The sequence below is a fragment of the Vanellus vanellus genome, assembly GCF_965231255.1.
Source record: "Vanellus vanellus genome assembly, chromosome: 1".
Taxonomy (NCBI): Eukaryota; Metazoa; Chordata; class Aves; order Charadriiformes; family Charadriidae; genus Vanellus; species Vanellus vanellus.
Genome location: NC_138905.1, coordinates 3,493,845 through 3,512,910, shown reverse-complemented (window position 1 = coordinate 3,512,910; position 19,066 = coordinate 3,493,845). Strand labels below are relative to the sequence as shown.

The 19,066-nt window shown below is 47.2% G+C and overlaps 1 protein-coding gene across 1 annotated transcript in view; it reads right to left on the bottom strand.

Moving 5' to 3' along the window:
- The window catches only part of PLXNA4 (plexin A4), a gene marked incomplete at its 5' end in the record, with an annotated part of 458,703 nt that overhangs the window by 52,762 nt on the left and 386,875 nt on the right, over positions 1 to 19,066 (bottom strand). The window contains 5 exons of the mRNA XM_082479239.1: positions 618 to 857; positions 3,282 to 3,375; positions 10,417 to 10,584; positions 12,181 to 12,317; positions 18,528 to 18,645. Of these exons, the coding sequence (XP_082335365.1) occupies positions 618 to 857; positions 3,282 to 3,375; positions 10,417 to 10,584; positions 12,181 to 12,317; positions 18,528 to 18,645 (757 nt within the window). The remainder of the gene's footprint in view (positions 1 to 617; positions 858 to 3,281; positions 3,376 to 10,416; positions 10,585 to 12,180; positions 12,318 to 18,527; positions 18,646 to 19,066) is intronic.

Genomic DNA, 19,066 nt, shown 5'->3' with positions numbered 1-19,066 from the left:
AACAGCCTGTCCTGCTCCTCTCTGGAACTAAAGAAGAAACGTTGCATATAAGTCTTGCACAAACAGGCCCTCACAAAACATATTCAGGCAAGTAAAACAGAAAACATGCAAGAAGGTATTCTGCAAATCATTTCTTTGCACATGCACCACATATGAGTGCCGATATAGAAATGTTCATTCATAAGAGTCCTTCTCTGTATTGCTGTCCAGAGTACAGAAATGACAAAGGACCAGTGTAGGATTTAACCAGGGGTGAGAGGAAATTCTTGAAAACCCAAGAAATAAGTAGACTTGGGTATTTAATTGGCAGCCCTGTTGCAGTGGTAGAAAATGTTCTTCTCTGGCGAGCAAAAGTGGGTACAAATTTATGCCGTACACAGGTAGCTGCAACAGGAGTTTATATTTTTTAGTTATGGGTATTGGCAGACGCTGAGCAGTGATTCGTGTCTGCAGATGGTGACTCTGATATGATGTGATATTGTAGGTGCAATGGGTGAAGGAAATTTCTGGGATGCAACTGGGATGCCACTGGGATTCGTGGGGTGCTGGCAGACACAGTGAGGTAATATGCAGTATGTGTTTGCCCTTCCTCATCCAGGCCTTGGTCCCCATCTCACCTTCAGTATGATGGGACTTCCCGGCTTCAGCTCCAGGATGCCTGAGGGATTGAAAACCTCAAAGATTGGGTTTGGGTAGTAGGTGAAGTTGGTTTTGTTGAGGATCAGCAGGGACTGCACGTTGTCAAGAATGAAACCAAACTCCTCTGGACGCTCGGCAAGCTCGGACTGGTGATTGGGGTCAACAGCCAGTGCTGGAGCCTGGCAGGTCATCTCTGTGCTGTTCTGCACCTCGCAGTTCTGGAGAAAGAAACCCAACACAAGGAGAGTTTATGGAAAATGCCCCCAGCCTTCCTGGTGGGCAGATACCTCCCAGCTAGCCTACCTACTGCCGGAGTAACCTCTTTGGTTATCGCCAGACAGACTGGTGTTCCACTGCTTCAAAACATACCCCATACTCATCGTGCAGTCAAAGCTGGGAAGGGATTAGGAAAGCTTTGCTGGGGCAGGTGTGTGGAGCAGTTTGCACTGCAATTGGGCATCTTGTGCCTCTTCCCTGAGGGAGTTCAGCCTCTTGGGTTTCCAGGGTCAGCATCTTCCCCTAACCTCATTTCCTTCTGGAAATAGAAATTTCTTCCTTGTTTTAGTTTTCTACAGTAAAGACTAGTGAAAGCCTCATTACCACCCTGCAATTAGCTCTCACACTCTGGGGATCACTCCAAAAGTGCATGTGCAATGCACGCTCAGTTGTGCCCAAGATTCCTGTTTGAACATCAGGTTACCCGAAATGAAGCCCAGGCAGCTGGAGAGATGAAGACAATGAGGTAGGTCTCAGGAGACGCTGAAGTGTGGTTCCAGCCCTGCCAAAGACCTGTTTTTTTGTGTATTTGAGAAATGGGTAGTAGATTGTGAAAGGCGCTTTACCCTGATTTTGACTTTAAACGACTGGGAATTAGATGTCTGGTTGTCCTTCAGGATCTGAGCCTTCCTCTTTCTATACGGTGGTTGCTAGCACAATGCATCCTGGTCTCACCAGGAACTAACGGGCTCTGTGGGGAAACAGCACCAGCTCCGTCGGACCCCAGCTGTGCTTCATACGAGAGTCTTCTCCAAACTACTCTGATGCCTCCAGCATTGAGAGCACACTCATTATCACAGCTAGCGTACCTCAAGGGCTAATTTTGTTTTGGTTAAAATCAATAGAGAATAAGTGACTCGAACCAGCCAGTTTTGTGTTGTAAAGTAAGTCAGATGTTCTTTGCTGTAACAGCTCTTACAAGGAAGAAAAGGAAGAGTACTTCCCAGCACAGAACTGATGGGCAGTTCTACATGAGCATGTGTGAGATGATGAATAAGCTTCATCATCTGCACAATGGCATGATTGTTTGAGACCACTGTGTCAGGCAAGAGCTTGAGTCTGCTGGAAGAGTAAGACGAAGTCATGCAGGTTTCTAATTCTGCAGGAAAGCTAGATAAGCGTTTGGCTGTGCTGTACCAGGAAATACAACACATTACCAAAACCATACCTAGGAATATGCATAAGGAGTTGGACCACAGTTTTCCCGGAGTTCATGAGGGACTGGGACATTGTCAGTCAAGGTTCACATCAGACCCAGAAACCAATCTCCACAGATATTTCCTGAATCTGATGGGGTGTGAGAGGCGACGAAATTGCTTTGGATTTGGGTTTATGAAGGGAGATATTGGTTCATGGCAGAGCTGGGATAAGACCAAAATTTAGGTGTCTCAATCAGAAAACTGCAGATGCCAATGAATCTTCTCCATATATTCTTGCATTTTCTTTTTGGACCTACCACAGTTTCACCATTGTTCATGTGGCAGTAGAGGATTTTAATGTCTGCAAAGTGCTTTGAGAGCCTTGGGTGAAAAGCCCATGAATTAATCTTAAAACCTGAGAAATGCAGAGGATCTGAACTTTCTGCCCCCACACCAATTAGTCCCTCTGTATTTTTTACTTTTGGAGCTGCTGCTTCTGGAATGCTCCCAGGAAGTGCCCATACACAGCCAACACCTTTTCAGATGCTGTTGCATAGCCCCATCCTCCAACCTACTCTATGTACCAGCAGGTTCTGTCTGCTCCTGAGTCTCCTAACTGGTGGTGCTAAACTCACATCTTTTACAGCTCTATCTGGAGCTGCTCAACAGCTATAGGTAATTGGCTCCTTCCAAGTGAATTGTCCTCCCAGAGCTTGCTAAAGCTCTGCTGGCCTCCACAGAGATCCTTCTGATTCCTCAGTGGTCACCGAGAGTTGAATTAGAATGTAAATCTAGGTGGTTAAACCTGGATACACTTTTGCAGGATCACTCCAGGGAGTTGACACAGTGGTATCAAAGAGTATTATTCACAGTCCCTTCTGATCCCCCCATGCTCAGCTAATAACCTGAATTTGGGTCTGCTTATGCACAGGCATGGCTGATAAATAGGACAGGTTGCACATGGGTCAAGAGAGCGGACAGGTATCCTTGAGCCAACAGAAGAAGCAGGCTCAGCAGAGACCAAGATCTGAATGACCCTTCGTGAACCGCTCTGTTCCCTCTTTGGTCCCGTGCTGCTTCACGGAAAGAGGATGGGGTAATCTTTCTGAAAGCAAGTCATGACCTCTATTCCTCCATGCAATAGGAGATTTGAACCTCCAGAGCTGTTAGCCAGACCCTATCACCACCTTGGACATGTTCCCTTCCCAGCTCGGCCGGCATACTCACATTGATGTGCTCCTTTCCACCATGCTTTGCCCGGATCTGAGGGTTTTGGATGAGGTCTAGGTGAGTTCCCCACACTGCGATGGGTGTGTTGCCGCTAGAGAAGAAGAAATGGAAGAAAAGCATGAACCCAGCTAATAGATATCAGGACTGATTGCACCAGCAATGGGTGATCTGCATTCCTAAATGTTGATTGCAAGGTGTTTGACCCCATCTCCTAGTACCATAGGAAGGGAAGGAAAAACAAAACAAAGCAAACAATTATTCATTCATCCATAAGGGGACAAATAAGAACTGTCTAGAACTGTCACATCAGGCAGCAGCTGGGTGTTTTTCATTATTAGCACTCAGCAATCACAAGCTTCGGTAATGAGAAGAGCGGAAAAATTAACAGGGCCTTTTCAGAATGGTCTGCAGACTATATCTCCTATATCTCTTAAGGAAGAGAGCCCAAAAAGCCTTCATAGATATTGTCCTGTGCAAGCAGCTCTTGAGGATTCAGTGCTACTTTCATTGAGGGCTGTAGTTGCATCTTGCACATTAAACCTGCTATAAAAACATCACCCTGAATAAGGAAATGTCACCTCAGTGAACACACTTCAGCACTGCAGGGAACCCGGTCCTACAACATCCAGAAGAAACAGAGCCAAAGTCTTCAGCCTTGGTGTGCATAAGGCATTTGTTTGGTTTCCCTTTGGTGACACAGGCAGATAAGCTCCACCATGTGTGTTAGATACAACACATGACATAATAGAGTTTTTCAGTCATGGTGTTCCTTTGCTCAGACAGGGACGAGTTTCCTGAGAAAAGTGTTTCATGCAAGCCACATCCCTGCACCTGGTAGATTTTCTTGGTTTTATAACATCTTTCTCATCCCAGCTTAAGATAGGGAGATGTAGACGGAGCCCTTCTCATTCACTGCAATCACTAACATAGAATCATAGAATGATTTAGGTTGGAAGGGACCTTAAACGTCATCTAATGCCAAACCCCCTGCACCATAGGCAGGGACACCTTCCACCAGACCAGGTTGCCCAAAGCCCCATCCAGCCTGGCCTTGAACACCTCCAAGGATGGGGCATCTACAACTTCTCTGCACAACCTGTTCCAGTGCCTCACCATGCTCATAGTGAAAAATTTCTTCCTGATCCCTAATCTAAATCTCCCCTCTTTCAGTTTAAAACCATTACCTCTCATCCTGTTGCTACACTCCCTGATCAAGAGTCCCTTCCCATCTTTCCTGTAGCCCCTTTAGGGACTGGAAGGCCGCTATAAGGTCTCCCCAGAGCCTTCTCTTCTCCAGGCTGAACAACCCCAACTCTCTCTGTTTTTTGTTACTGCAGAGGTGCTCTGGCCTCTGATCATCTTCATGGCCTCCTCTGGACCTGCTCCAACAGATCCATGTCCTTATGTTGGGGGCTCCAGAGCTGGATGCAGTGCTCCAGGTGGGGTCTCCCGAGAGCGGAGCAGAGGGGCAGAAGGAAACAGCTTTCAGAAACACCCTTCTTTCCTTTCCCGTGCCTCTTCCAGCTGCAGCCAGCACTGCTGTTTGTGGGACTTCGGGAAGCAGAGGGGAGGAAGGAAGGAAATTGAGAAGAAGTATTCCAAGGCTTCACTAGGAGCTGATGAATGGGTTGGCTTTCAAGGTTGCATTAAGGGGAAAGGTTCACCATAGGCAGCTTTAGCCATCCCAAAACGAAACATCATTGCTCAACCAGGGTGAGCTCTCCCTTTGCAGCACCGTGGCGGAGGCAACGTGATGCAAGGGCTGAAGGGGGAAGAGTTATCTGAGAAAACAAAAAAACCTTCAGCTGTCAGGGCTCACACAGCCAGGGCAGGATGAGGAAATGTCATCAACAGACAGCCCCATCTCTGAGGGTTTCCCAGGGTGAGGAGTGCTCTCATTGGTTTCAGCACCTGCCTCCGTAACTCCCCTTGGAAACTGTCCACGATGCAATTTATTTCCTGGAGCGCTCTGCTGAGAGTGGGAGGCCATGCAGAAATCGGTGGGATTGGGAAAAGAAAGCCCAGAATCCCTTTCCTGCCTCCAGGTAAACCTCGCATACGTGAAAGGTGAAACAAGTGCATTATAAATGAGGCAACTCCAGAGAATAAACACGCTGTAAGGAAGAAGCCTGTATTGACCAACAGATCTTCTCCAGTTCTGACTTCTGTTTCCCATGTTCCTCATTTATAGAATCATAGAACCATAGAATTGTCTAGGTTGGAAGAGACCCTTGGGATCATCGAGTCCAACCATCTACCCTACTCTACAAAGTTCTCCCCTACACCATACCCCCCAACACCACATCTAAACGTCTCTTAAACGTCTCTTATCTTCCATTATTAATCAGATGGCGCAGGTAGGAATGAATGCAAACATACATCTCTTCTCAGCAGCGTAGCTATCAGGTCTCAGTAAGCTGGCCACAGCGAGCTGGGACTGTGCTTCAGCCCCTTTAGTTACAGCCACACTGATTAACCAAACATCCAGGACACCAGCTCAAAGACCAGCTGGTGGCCATCGATGCTGATAAGCCGTTAGCAGTACCCCAGGCAGTGCCTGGTCACGGTTCAAGGGACAGCAAGAGCCAGGGAGTGCTCCCAACAAGCAGGATAGATGAAGCTAAACTGCCATTGAAGAAGGAAAGATCATTTGTGGTACGGATGAGGGCCATGCATGCTCGCTGGCTTCAGAACCGAAAAATAGACCTGAATTAAGTACTTCCTCGTTTAAACACAGCCTATTTGACCAAGAAGGCTGTCAATTTGAAGTCATGAGCTCTGCCAAAGAGCATTGTCACAACCATGTCTTTTGTCAGGCACTCCTGTGACACTTCTCTGAGAGGTTTCTTACAGTCTTTCATTCAAGCAACGCCTGTATGGACTGGACCATGGTTAGGACAACACTCGGCCTTGAGTTTTGCAGAATATCTCAAGTTCTTGCTCTCTGAAACCATCAGCTATGATGGGAAATTTCTACTGGAAATTTTACAGGCCAAAACCTCATTTTGCCATTTCCATAAAACCCTCTTGGATGATTGAGCTCTCTTGAACACACAGGGGGTCTCTTCTGAAGTCACACATCCTCTTGCAAGAGAGCTCCCCTTCCCTGCCTTACAGAAAAAATAACCTCCCCCCAAAATTCAGCTTCACATTAAGTATTCCTGATCTCAGCCAGGGAGACCTCACTCATCCGAAACGTAGAAGAGAACTGTATAAACCAAGTTGTTCTTTCTCCACTGTCCTGGTGCTTCTGGATTTTTGGCTGTGGGCCTTTATAATTTTTATTATTATTTATTATTATTATTATGAATCTCTGCTGATTCAAACTAGAAGGGCTTTTGTATCTTTGCTCAGCTGAAAGTTTTACATGTTCCGGACATATCAAATGTGTGCACATACATACAGATATATGATAGTGTATATACATACGTAAATCCTCTTATTTAATCAACCAAGTCTGTGCACACAGTTTTAAACCCACATGTTAAAAATTCTGTATTTGGTTTGGAAACTGAGCTTGCAGGCTCAGACCACAGTTATTAAGCACAGCCACAGCACCGGATCAGAGAGGGGTCTTTTCTCTGTAAAAAAAAAAAAAAAAAAAGCGAAAGCAGTTGTGTTTGCTAAAGACACAAAATCACCCCAAACCCCTCTCTGGCTTGAAAATCAAATACGTTCGTTGCTTGCTTTTGCATGAAAACCACCAGCCATTGCCTTTTGTGTCCGCAGGTGAATGCGTGGTCACAGCCACTTCTTGGCCCGGGTCAGATCAGAGCCTGGAGATCTGCTGCCGCTGCCCAGCAAAACACCAGAGGTGCCAAGACTATGAGCTTTCTCAATTTAACTCCTTATTGCCCCAAAAGCTCTGAGCATAATCTCAGATAATTGCTGGATGTAATTCAAATCAAACCCAGATCAAAAGTATTAATGGAGCCTCATAAAATTCTAGTTACCTGCCAGCCCAGTGTGACTCCCTTTTTCTTTTTCTTTTTTTTTTTTTTTTTTTTTTTGGCTACGGGAGTACATTAGTGGTAATCTTTTCTTTATTGTCTCGGAAAATGGCACTTGAGAAGGTTTTAAGCCAGGCTCGGTACATTCATTTACTAATTTTGCAAAGCTGGTTTAGCAGTAATCATCTATCCCTCAAAACAGCTTAGCCCCACAGCCAGGAGTGATGAATCAGAGCAGCACAGTGGATTTGCTGTAATGAATCATACCGCATAACAAATATACTGAGGAACGGCCCCCTCAGCCCATCTCCACATCCACCTGTTTTGATTAACTTTTCTCTTCCTCGATTCTCAGGGCTGGAGTTGGCTGCACTTTCATCCAGCTCTGTGCGGAGGCCTTCCTCTAAGGCTCGTCTCCATTATGACCTGCTGGACGGAGCTCCACAGCTAAGTTACAGTGCTTAAAACTGTCCCTGACACCATAGTGATGATCCTGGATATTGCATCTTCTCTCTCTGTACTGTCCTCCAAGGTTATGCACCTTGGGAGCGGTTCAAAAGTGCACAAGAATCACAAAATCCTGGGGTTGGAAGGGACCTTCGGAGATCATCTAGTCCAACCCCCTGCCAGAGCAGGGTCACCTACAGCAGGTTGGATGGGAATGCATCCAGGTGGATTTTGAATATCTCCAGAGAAGGAGGATGAAAGTGGGTAGGTCTGGTTAAAATTAAGCACCCATTAATGATCAAGTGGGTGTTTTCTGCTTTCAGAGACTCAGAAGACAGCAAAGGGTAGAGGTTGGACCTGGATGATGAGGCCAGTAGAGTTCCAGTCATCCATCCTAGCAGCTACGTACCCTGCAAGTAAGCTGGCACCCACTAAATAAGAGCCTCTTCTTAATTTCCTTTGTGCTGGGAGGTGGGATGGGAGATCCGAGGCAGCAAGCAACGGGATGCAGAGTCTTCTCACCCCTGGGCTGGGCATGGCTTTGCTGATACACCCGAAGCATCTCCTTGGCTGCTTCTTCGTCTCTTGTGGGCAGCTTCAGCAGAGAAACCAAGGAGCAAACGGGCGCTGGAGAACTTCTCCTCTCACATCCCAGCCAGACCTGAGGCCAGGCAGAGGAAAGTCCGCGTGCTGCAACTTTCTTGGGGATAATAGGGGAATTCGCTCTCCTTGGCTGTCAGTCGTGCACCTTTTAACCAGCACTGAACTCACTTTAATAAGGAAGGGAGTAAAGCGATTTCTCGTTTTACTGATAACCTGAACTCTGACTGAAAATAAAAACCCCAAATGGAAAATCCAGACACTAAAGCTTCAAGCCCAATGTGCAAAGATTCAATCCGGCTAAATCGGTAAATTCCCTCACGGTAATTAAAGGCACTAATTGATTTGTGAAAACATCTTCTGGATGGGAGCTGAACCAGGAGGATTTACAAGCCCTTCTCCTAATCCCCAGATACTCCAATCAGTCCGGTTTGACAGGGGAGCGGAGAGCTGCCGCGGATGAACGAGGGGAGTCTAAGATTTCTTATTCTGTATCTTTTCAAGGAAATACAAGTGCATTTAATGACCAATTTCTCTCTTCCCGAGGCCATTTCTGCAGGCTTCTGAGAGCATTTGGGTATCGCTTTGATGCCTTCCACAACCAGGGCAAATGCTCCTCTCAGGCACCTCTCATGTGAACCCTCTGAATTCACCAAAGCAGCGTCAATGGGGTGAAGAGAAAAAGGGCTGCCTAACGAGGAGGAAGGCTGTTTGATAGGGCACAGACCAGGGCTGCCTTTGTGTTTCATCTCGGGAGACAGCCCCGGGGCTTTCAGGCATGACGGCCAAACAAGCAATGCTTAGTCCTAAACCAGCAAGTCCATGAAGGCTGCGGGAAAGGTGGGAATTGCTGCTTTCAAACCCAAAGGGGATTCACTTCTCCAAGCACAGTTATGACATTTATGGCTGGGTTTAAGAGATCAATGACTGGTCCCGCTGCCATGCAAAGCTGCGGACCCAGCCCAATGGGGCCTGAAAGACAGCCAGAAAGACCACAAGCACTAGGGGACCTCAATACAAGAGAGATATCTAGTTGGTGGAGGAGCGAGTGCAGAGGAGGGCAACGAAGCTGGTGAAGGGCCTAGCAGACAAATCATATGAAGAGCGGTTGAAGGAGCTGGGACTGTTTAGTTTGAGGAGGAGGAGGCTGAGGGGAGACCTCATCACTCTCTACAACTATCTGAAAGGACAGTGTAGAGAGGTTGGTGCTGGTCTCTTCTCACGGGTAATTAATGACAGAACAAGAGGGAACAGCTTCAAGCTCCAAGGGTAGATTTAGACTGAACATTAGGAAAGAATTTTTCACGGAAAGAATTTTTCACAGAAAGGGTGGTCGGGCATTGGAATCAACTGCCCAGGGAGGTGGTTGAGTCCCCATCCCCGGATGTGTTTAAGAGACGTTTAGATGTGGTGTTGGGGGATATGGTGTAGGGGAGAACTTTGTAGAGTAGGGTAGATGGTTGGACTCGATGATCCCAAGGGTCTCTTCCAACTTAGACAATTCTATGATTCTATGATTCTAATTGTAGATTTTTAGAGATATAACTGTGTAGTTTAACCAGCCCCAGTGCTCTGTAATATTATTCAGACAGGGAGGTTCCTGGGGCTGGAGATAAACCCTGGGCTGCAGCAAAGAGGGAGAAAGCTTCAACACTAGGTTAGAGACTTGCTGCATCTACCTTTGCAATTAAAGCATGAAGGCTCCAAGGCAAGCTTCTGGTGAGCATTGACACCTGGATTTTGCTGCATTAAGCCAGGGAGCTTTGCTCTGCTAGCGAAGGCAGGGTACAGGATCATTTAGGTTTGGACTACGTGGAGTTTGTTTGGAGAAAGGACCTTGCTCCTGCCCATCCCTCACCAGACCCTGTGGAAATTTTGTCCCGGGGTACACATGAGCACAGGCACACACTGAACATCCAAGGCGTTACAATGAATGCACTGTTGGCCTTTTACTCTTCCCAGGAGTCCACCAGCCCTCGTGGTCTTGGGCTCTGGGAAGTAGCTCGGAGGAAATCTATTTCTTAGTGAACACAATGCTTGGAAAACACTTTTCTGCATCAAGGACCAATATGAACACACCAGTGCTGCGTTAGAAAACCATGGAAGTTGGTAGGGGGTGTCCATGGGATGTTTACCTGAAGATGCTCCACTCAGGCTCGATCCTCAGGATGGTTGGATCCTCTACGTATTCATACTGCAACTCCTGATGTATCTTGGCCTTGTCCACTCTCACGGACACCTTCACCTTCTCAAAGCCTTCATCTGAGGCAGTGGTGTTACAGACAATGTGCTTGGTGGATCTCCTGTGAGCAGAAGCAAATAAATATAAATCAGGCGCTACCAGCAGAAAAAAAAAAACAAAGGTGCCAAAAAGAGCCCAGCTACTTAGTCTTATGTGCTGTGACGTTAAGTTGTGTACTGTGAAGTGGTGAAACGCACTGCTACAGGAACATGCTGTGAATAGTGTGACACATCTATCTGAGGAAGTGAAATTGCCTTTTCACTAATTTAAACAAAACCACGAGAGCCATTATTTCTCAGGTCTCCGAGTGAGAACTGAGCCCCAAGGGAAGTCCAAAACAGACTTCTCTCCGGAAGTATTTCTGTGTGATATTGAATACTTGATGGATGTTTCCTTCCTGCCTGCAGACGTATGCAGCGGCAGCTCATAAAAAGGGGTGTTTGCACCTCAGCTTTCCACCCTGGGATAATAAAGTTTACTTTGCATTAGGACTGTAAGCCTCGGTTAAGTGCAGTTTGCAGCGTGCCTGGGACCTGTGCGTGGGAGGTGCTAGCGTGGTGGGGAGCATCTGACGATTATACTCAAAGAGTATTCTGCATAGAGCTTTCCTTTGGGGCAGGGCTCCAAACCAGCTCCAGGCCTGAATTTTGCAGTGGGCCTTACCTTCCATAAAGAGCCAAAAAGCCAGGCTCCAAACACCCTCGGCCTCATTTCATACCCGTAGAAAGGATAAAGCAGGCTTAGCTGACTGCAACACCCTGGAAGATCACGCTCAACCCTCTTAAAACTCCCCAGTCTCTTCAGTAAGCATCTCCAAGCAGCTGTGGTTTCCACTCAGCCTTTTAAATCACAAGCTGTGAATCCACCCTCCTGAATTATAGATGCCGGATCACACCACAGTCATGACAGGCGGCAAAACAGGTTCCCCACAGCCAGGAGAGGGAAGGGTATTGCCCCGAAACAGTGGTCCCAGGTCTCCTGTGAATGGGCCCTTCTTCTGCCAAGGACAGGCTGGGAGAAATGTGCCAACTTCATCTTCAGCCTCCACCAATACTGGCAGCAAAATGTGTTGCACTGGGGAGTTTTGAGCTGCAGGAGCCCCTGGGAACGGGATTCAGACTCGTTCTCACAGGGATCAGCAGGTAGCACTGACATTAAGCTTCTCTGAACTGCAATTGAACAGGAGCCAACCCAGAGCTGAAATGCTGCAAATCATCCATTTCTTAGCACTACGGGACTGTTCTGGGATAAAAGGGAGGTGTTTTAATACTTAGAACCAATGTTGTCAGATTTTCTTTGTCGTCTCTGCTAAAGCAGGGACATGAAAATGAATCTTTTAAAACAACGTACTCCCAGAGCAAGTAGCGTAGCATAGGACCGTGGAGAATTGTAGTGAAATTTGACAAGGGGTCGTAGAAAAAAAAAGCACATCAAATACCAATCAAAACAATGAAATAAATCCTATACTCCCACCCCAAAACATGCACACTAAGGTTGCGTATGGTGCAGAATGAAAAAGTCCCATTGCTGAATAGACATGGCCACAGGCAAAAGAGGCACTTGAGGGAAAGGGTGTCTGCGCTGCAGAAGTCTCTTGACTATAATTGCTCACATCTTTCAGACTTGGGCATGTACAGTAGGAAGGGCTCATCCGTACCTGTAGAAGAGGCAGGGCTGTCGCCCAAAGGTCACGATGACATTGCTGCCCGCATTGAGGTTGTTGCCCGTAATTGTCACCTGGGTGCCACCCGACACTGGTCCCCGCTTCGGCTTGAGATCAGAGAGTGTCAGAGTCTGTGGAGACAAAGGGTCATGTTGAAAACACAGCAGAGGAGTGGAAGTACCTCCCCTCTCTCTTTTTAGTGCTGCAGAGAGGTAAACACCCCCAGGGGTTAATCATGTGTTAGCTGGACTTCAGAAGATGACCATATCTTCCAGCCAATAGAGGAACCTAGGAATACACCAGTCCTATCCTACACACCTTGCCTGAATGCCAAGTTTGGTGGGATGAATGCAGAGTTAACGCCAGTCTCGTCTCCTCACCCCTGCAAAATCTGGCCTGCCCTCGTACCCACTTAGAAATAGTCTGTTCTTGCAAAGTCAGTTCCGCACCTGGATCAGCTGGAGCCTTGATTTCCCATCTCCACTGCTCATTTGACACGACTCAAGTGTCCATTTGCTATCGTGCAATGCCACCTCTGCAAGATAACTCGGGTCTTGAACTAGCTCCAAACTGGGGAGCTCACAAGTAATGAAAACATTTGGATCTTGAAAAGATTACTCTAAACCCTATTGATCTGACAAGGGAACAGGACCTGCTGTGTAGCACCGGAGAGGTGCCTAAAAACTCCCCCTGGGCTCATGGGCTTTTTCCCTGGGAAGGAGGAGAGCTGTGGTTCAGCAGAGCATCTCAGCTCGTGTCCTGTCTCTCCCACATGCCCACTGCATGACCACAATTCTTTCTCTTTTTCATATCAGATTTGAATGCTGAGACAGTCTAGTACTGCATGAGTGTCCTGCACCGCTACAGCACAGCGGTGCTTATGTTGAGATGTACTCTGAAATAATACAGCCACAAAAGGAGCACTGTCCAGATGAACCCTTTTTTTCCCTTTTCTGCTGATTTTCTGAGCCGCTTTTCCAAACATAACACAGTGCTGTGTTAATACATCAAAAAGGGGCACAATTCCTTTAGGGGCTCCAAATCTCAAACCTCTTTTTCTTTTTCTCCTGCTCTCCCTTCTTCCCAAAACCAAGATAAAATACTTGCACTCTGAAGGCACAGATCACCCTGTTACCACAATGCAGAGAGGAGACATCCATTTTCAGGGAGAAATTTGGAGTTACAGTTTATTCTTTCATTTGCATTTTAATAGAAAAACTTTCCACTCAGTCCCAAGTGAAAAGCTACTATATGCATTTAAATGAAGATTATTTTTTTCCCCTCTCTTTAAGAATGATGACACAAATGCTTGAAGCTCTCCTCAGCTCCTCTGAACAAGCAGGTACATCACGCAGTCACCTTATTGAGCTTTAGGGACCATTAATCCCTGTTTATAAAACCACCTGCCACACACCACGGCTCCCTCTTTCACACACACAGAGCCCTCTCTGACCCTGTCCCCCTCTGGTTAACCATTTTGAAAAACAGCGGCAAGGTTTCCACTTCGCTTTTGTTCAAAATGAAGCTACCGAGCGGAGAAAGAGCTGAACATGAAAATCAGACATACAGCTCTGTAGAAAAATCTATTGTCGGAGCTGGATACCTCTTGTGTTTAAACTTGACTGTTTTTGACATCATACTTTGGAAACAGTTTTGCCTCAAGAAGTCCCTCACCTATTAATTGCTGAAGGTTGGAAGAATATATAAGAAGAAAGAAGAAATTAACAAACAAGAAATGCACTATTTCAGCCTGGAGAAGAGAAGGCTCCGGGGAGATCTTATTGCAGCCTTCCAGTACCTAAAGGGGGCCTACAGCAGAGCTGGGGAAGGACTTTTTACTGGGGCATGTAGCGATAGGACGAGGGGGAATGGCTTCAAACTGGAAGAGGGCAGGTTCAGACTGAAAATTAGGAAGAAGTTTTTCACTTTGAGGGTGGTGAGGCACTGGCACAGGTTGCCCAGAGAGGCTGTTGAGGCCCCATCCCTGGAGGTGTTCAAGGCCAGGCTGGACGTGGCCTTGGGCAACCTGGTCTAGTGGGAGGTGTCCCTGCCTAAGGCAGGGGGGTTGGAACTCGATGATCTTCAAGGTCCTTTCCAACCTAAACCATTCTATGATTCTATGTTTTGTATGCTTTTTTTTTAAGGGAATATTCTCTAACAGCTGTTATTGGGATAAAAAATGCAAGAAGAGTATGTAGATACAAAAGATGCACTTCAGTACGTACTGCTCCTCTAGTTTTAGGTTACCGCTTCATGATGTGATGGCAATTCCTCTTTAATCCCCTATTGATGACCACCCGCACTGGTGCAAATTACTGCTGCCCATGATGGCTGCTGCTGGGAGGTGACCTCCCACCTGGGAGAAAATGCGTTGAGAATGGCCAACTTGGTGCACATAGCCAACACGACAGCACTGCAATAGCAGCTGTTTTACAAACCAGAGAGGGACATTTGAGTTAAAGCCTCAAAGCCCTTGTCCCACTGCTCCACGGTTAGATAAACTGCCCCTGCCCTTTTGAGCATCCTCGCAGACCAGAACTACGCCAGCGATACTCCTTGGCAAAGCGTTGCTGTGTCTCGTGCCGATCTTACAACAGGGTTTGTGGCTAAGCTTTCAAAGTTGCACTAAACCATTAATTATTCACAGTGGCCTTCATAAATATTGCACAGCATGTTTGCAGTAAAGCTCAGCCTCCAGTCTGTTTACCATTTCCTTGCTGGTGAAAGGTGATGGAAAATGCGAGGGGGTCTAATGGATCTGTAATAGGCTGAAGTGGACAGTGACAATGAGGGAAAGAGGCTAGGAAGTCTTCTGCACCTTTCCAGGGGCTTGCCTCATTTCCCACGCTCCACAACCCTTTACTCGCCTCCAGGACACCCTCCGCACAGGCTGTCCACAGAGGAGCTGCCATCAGAGTTGGTTCTAAACCGACCTCATGGTGCATGTCAAGACCTTGGTTCCCACTTCATTCCTCTCGGGGACAAGGGCAGAGGGAGACGTGACTCAGACACAGCTTGTGCACCTGGGTTTCCTTTCTATAGGTTCAACAGTAGCAGCAGGAGGGGAAAGATGGAAGGGAGACCTGTTGCAAATGCTTTCCTGGGACAAGGATTTTAAGAGCAGATCCAGAAGAGATGCAGTTAGAGTAGCCCACAGCACCTGCACTGAGCCATAGTATTCTCATGCAAAGCCAGAAAAAAGGCAAACTCGCTTCAGCGTCTGAAATGAAAAGCGAAGGGAATATTTTTGGATTGAAAGACCATGGTAATAATCATGGCAACAAAATGAATTAAAAAAAAACCTCATTCATTTAGATCTTCACAAATTTCATTTCAGCCTGCAACCAAATGCTTTGTTTTCCTTTCGGCTTATTGAACTCTCTAATGCAATTTGCATTTTTGATCACAGATGAGCTTAAAACAAACTAAAAGCATTTTGAATTTAAAAGTTCTGATTACAAATGTGGAGAAGACCTGTTCTAGCATCTCTAAGCTAAGCCATGTCTTTTAAAAAACACTGAAATTAAACATTGTTGATTTCAAAATATCATCTCTTCCAATTCATGCAGAAGGGAAGGTTGAACCTATTGGCCAAATTTGATCATGATTTGCTTCAAACCTTTTGCAAAGCAATTTTCCAGAGGATTTACTATGCGTCAGAAAGCAACATTTATCTCCCATGTGATGCTCTTCCTTAAGTGTTCAACCATCTTCCTTCCCTTAAAGCTGCCACCCACCGTTGCAGGATGCCAAGGCGTGTCGTGACGCCTGCAATAACATCTCTACCCTCCTGGCGGAAGCGTCGGAGGAAGCCAAGCCCTGCCAACAAACACAGCGCCCGCTAGGAAAGCAACGGACACGGGTGAGGGCATATGATGGGCAGGCTGGAGAGTGTATTTTTTTTTTTTTGTCTAGCACAAAGGTATTGAGGTATTCAGCAGAGAAAACCCTGTTGACTTCACGCTTCTGCATGGTCAGGGTAGCTGGCAGCCGGAAAACCAGCAAACGGAGGGAAAAGCTGTCACAGACGGACACGGATGATCAAAATTGGACAGTAATTCCAAGAGTAGCAAAGGTGACACGCTGAAGTGCGATGTCCTGGAAAAAGCCCTTCTGTCTGCCTAGCGGGGGTTGTCTCTCAAGGTGTTTCTCTGCCCCCACCACTGTAGCACCTGAGTGACATCAGAAAATACAGAGAATAGAGAAATTTCTGTAGCTCAGGGGGGAAATCTAAGATATTTGCTTTCATTACCAGTTTCCTTTACCATAAAAAAAATAAATAAATGCTCGGGTGTGTGAATAATTTCAGAAAAGACCCATTCCCTTGCAGGAGTTGAGAGCTTTTGATGGCAACAAAGAGACCCTCTCATCTCAGACCTGCACAGATCAAGGCCGGGCGATGCTTGCATGTCCCCAGCACGGGGCCTTAGAGGAATAAGCGGGTCTCTTGGACAAGGAGCGCCGGCAGAAAGGGGGAGAGTGGAGCAAAAAACCAAGTCAAGTGTGCAACGTGTGTTGGGCTCTGCACAACTCTTCCTTGGCAAAGTGTCTCAGGCTGAACTTGCACCAGTAGAAGTGCAGAATCAGGCCCAGGGCTCCTCTGACTGATTTGCAAGCTGGTGTCCCAGACAGACAGCGTAGCAAGCCAATTTGCCAGCCCGGGCAGTCTCTCCGAAAAGAGGAGTGCGGCTGCTCACTGAGTGTCATCACCACACACTGCTGACTCCTGATTCCAATAGGAATCCCTTTCCTCTTCTTGTTTAGACAGATCTAACATTTGGGGCTGGAGATGCAGGGAATTCCCTGGTTTCAGGGGTAGTGCCTGCTGCCGGGAAGTGAGTGGAAGTTGTGCATGTGATCCCACCACTCACCATCCCTAGGGACTTTTGACTTCATCCTCAAATTCTTCATGGAGTCTTCTCTCCAAACCACCTACCCTTCCCACTGTCAGACACATGATGAGCAGTGGCAGAAGGAAGCTCCATAAAACAAACCAGGGTGTTGCTATTTATGCCATTCAATCCCATGGAGAGCTGTGCACTCAGAGGAACATCGTGGACTTGTCTTGCCTGTAATCTGAGGCTTGAGAAAGACCCAGGCTGAGCTGAGGGTAATGACCCAACAGCTGTTGGGCTGTGCCAACCACAGCTCTGAGAGCAGACATTTGCCGTCCTGAGCCCACCCCTCCAAGCATGAGCACTGGGGTGAGATCTCACCCTTACTCATGTGTGCAGGCACCACCCTTAAAAGCTAACTAAAGCTCAATTTCGCTTGAACCATGGAGCATCCAAAACTGTTGTCCACTTGCACTGAGCCCCAGTCATACTATACAGCTCATCTGCAGCCTGGCTGGTGAACTGGTCCCTCCTGATCTAGTGCTGCTTGTCCTGGAGACCCAGAAGACCACCTAAAGCAAACACCCCTTGAATGCTACATCTTTCAGAAGCACCTGTCACTGATATGGTGACTGCCTTGTGGTTCAGTAAATGGGAATTTTGGTCCTTGCTAGCAGAAGGCCATGGACTTTGTACTGACCCAATACTGCAGAGTCTCGGGACATCCCTGGGTTTGCCGTGCCCTGAGCTGGCTGTCCCTCTGATCACAAGTGTCCCCATGGCCAAGGGCTCATGCTTGACCTGCCTGAGCTCAGCGCTGGGGACACCCCGCATGGCCAAGGGCTGCCGTCCCAGGCAGGCACTGCCTGGCAAACACCAGCCCTTTGTGTGCCCGGGCTGGGCGCTGGGCAGCTCTGCCACTGGCGCTGGGCACCAGGGAGAAGGGAGTGGGCGGTGGGGAGAGGGGGGATGAAGGTACCCCTGGGGGGACCCAAGAGTGAGGAGGAAGAAACACCACCATGGACATCACACTCCTCCTGCTGCAGACCTCAGAGTGGTAATGACTAATGGCAACCCCAATGTTTCTGCTGTAGGACACTGGTACCTTCAGCTGTAGGGCCTGGAATGATGCTGGTAGGGAGACCATCACACTCAGGAAAAGTAAGATACCAGGACAGTTTTTTTCCCTTTTTCTTTTTTCTTTCCTGTATAGCATTTTTAACTATTAATGAGGATTTTCTGTGCTAATTTGGACCATGGCTGTATGAAGCTGACACTGGACTAATAATTTGGACTATTATTAGATTGTTAAAACATTAATTAGGCAAGCTATTTTTGCTCATAACAAGATTTTGAAAGGAAACGGAAGGAACAAATTGGTGTGCTCAGAACAGCAGCAAAAGAGCTCAGAGGCTGAATATGGTCAAGGACAATGGATAGGTGCATCAAAGGGAAGCAGGGCCCAAGGACCTTCAGGGACAAGGAGAACTTCTCGCAGGAGCTTACCATAAAGTAGTAGAGCTGTGAAGACCTGGCCATGAACTCTGGTTTGCACTCAGCCACGCAGATTTCCACAAATCCGGCATGCTGGCTGGGCTTGGCCTCCCCCATCTCGCATACTATCCTGTAGAGAAAATATGAAACCGAAGCAAGGTTTGAGGGATCATTTGGTGGTCCGGGTAAGATGGAATTGGAGAAAACAGCCCACACTGCTGGGAAATGGACTGTAGACTTAACCCATCCTCTTTTTTTTCCAATCCGGGATCCAAATTGTGGATTGTTATTCTTTAAAGAGTGGTGGCTTTTGGCTGTTGGAGCTAATGCTCAGCTGGTGTAAATCAGCACAGCTTCACTTCAATATACAGACAAATTCTGGGCTGAGGTCAGACCCCAGGGGTCCCTCTGTCCTCCAGCCTTGCACGGTGGACAACTTTGAAGCTGTAAGGCTTAATGGATTGCTCCCGCAGGGGATAAGCTGCTTCTCGGGATGGCTGCCCCACAAACTGGAATTGAACACCCTTCTGGTGGTTGTTATGTGAAAGATG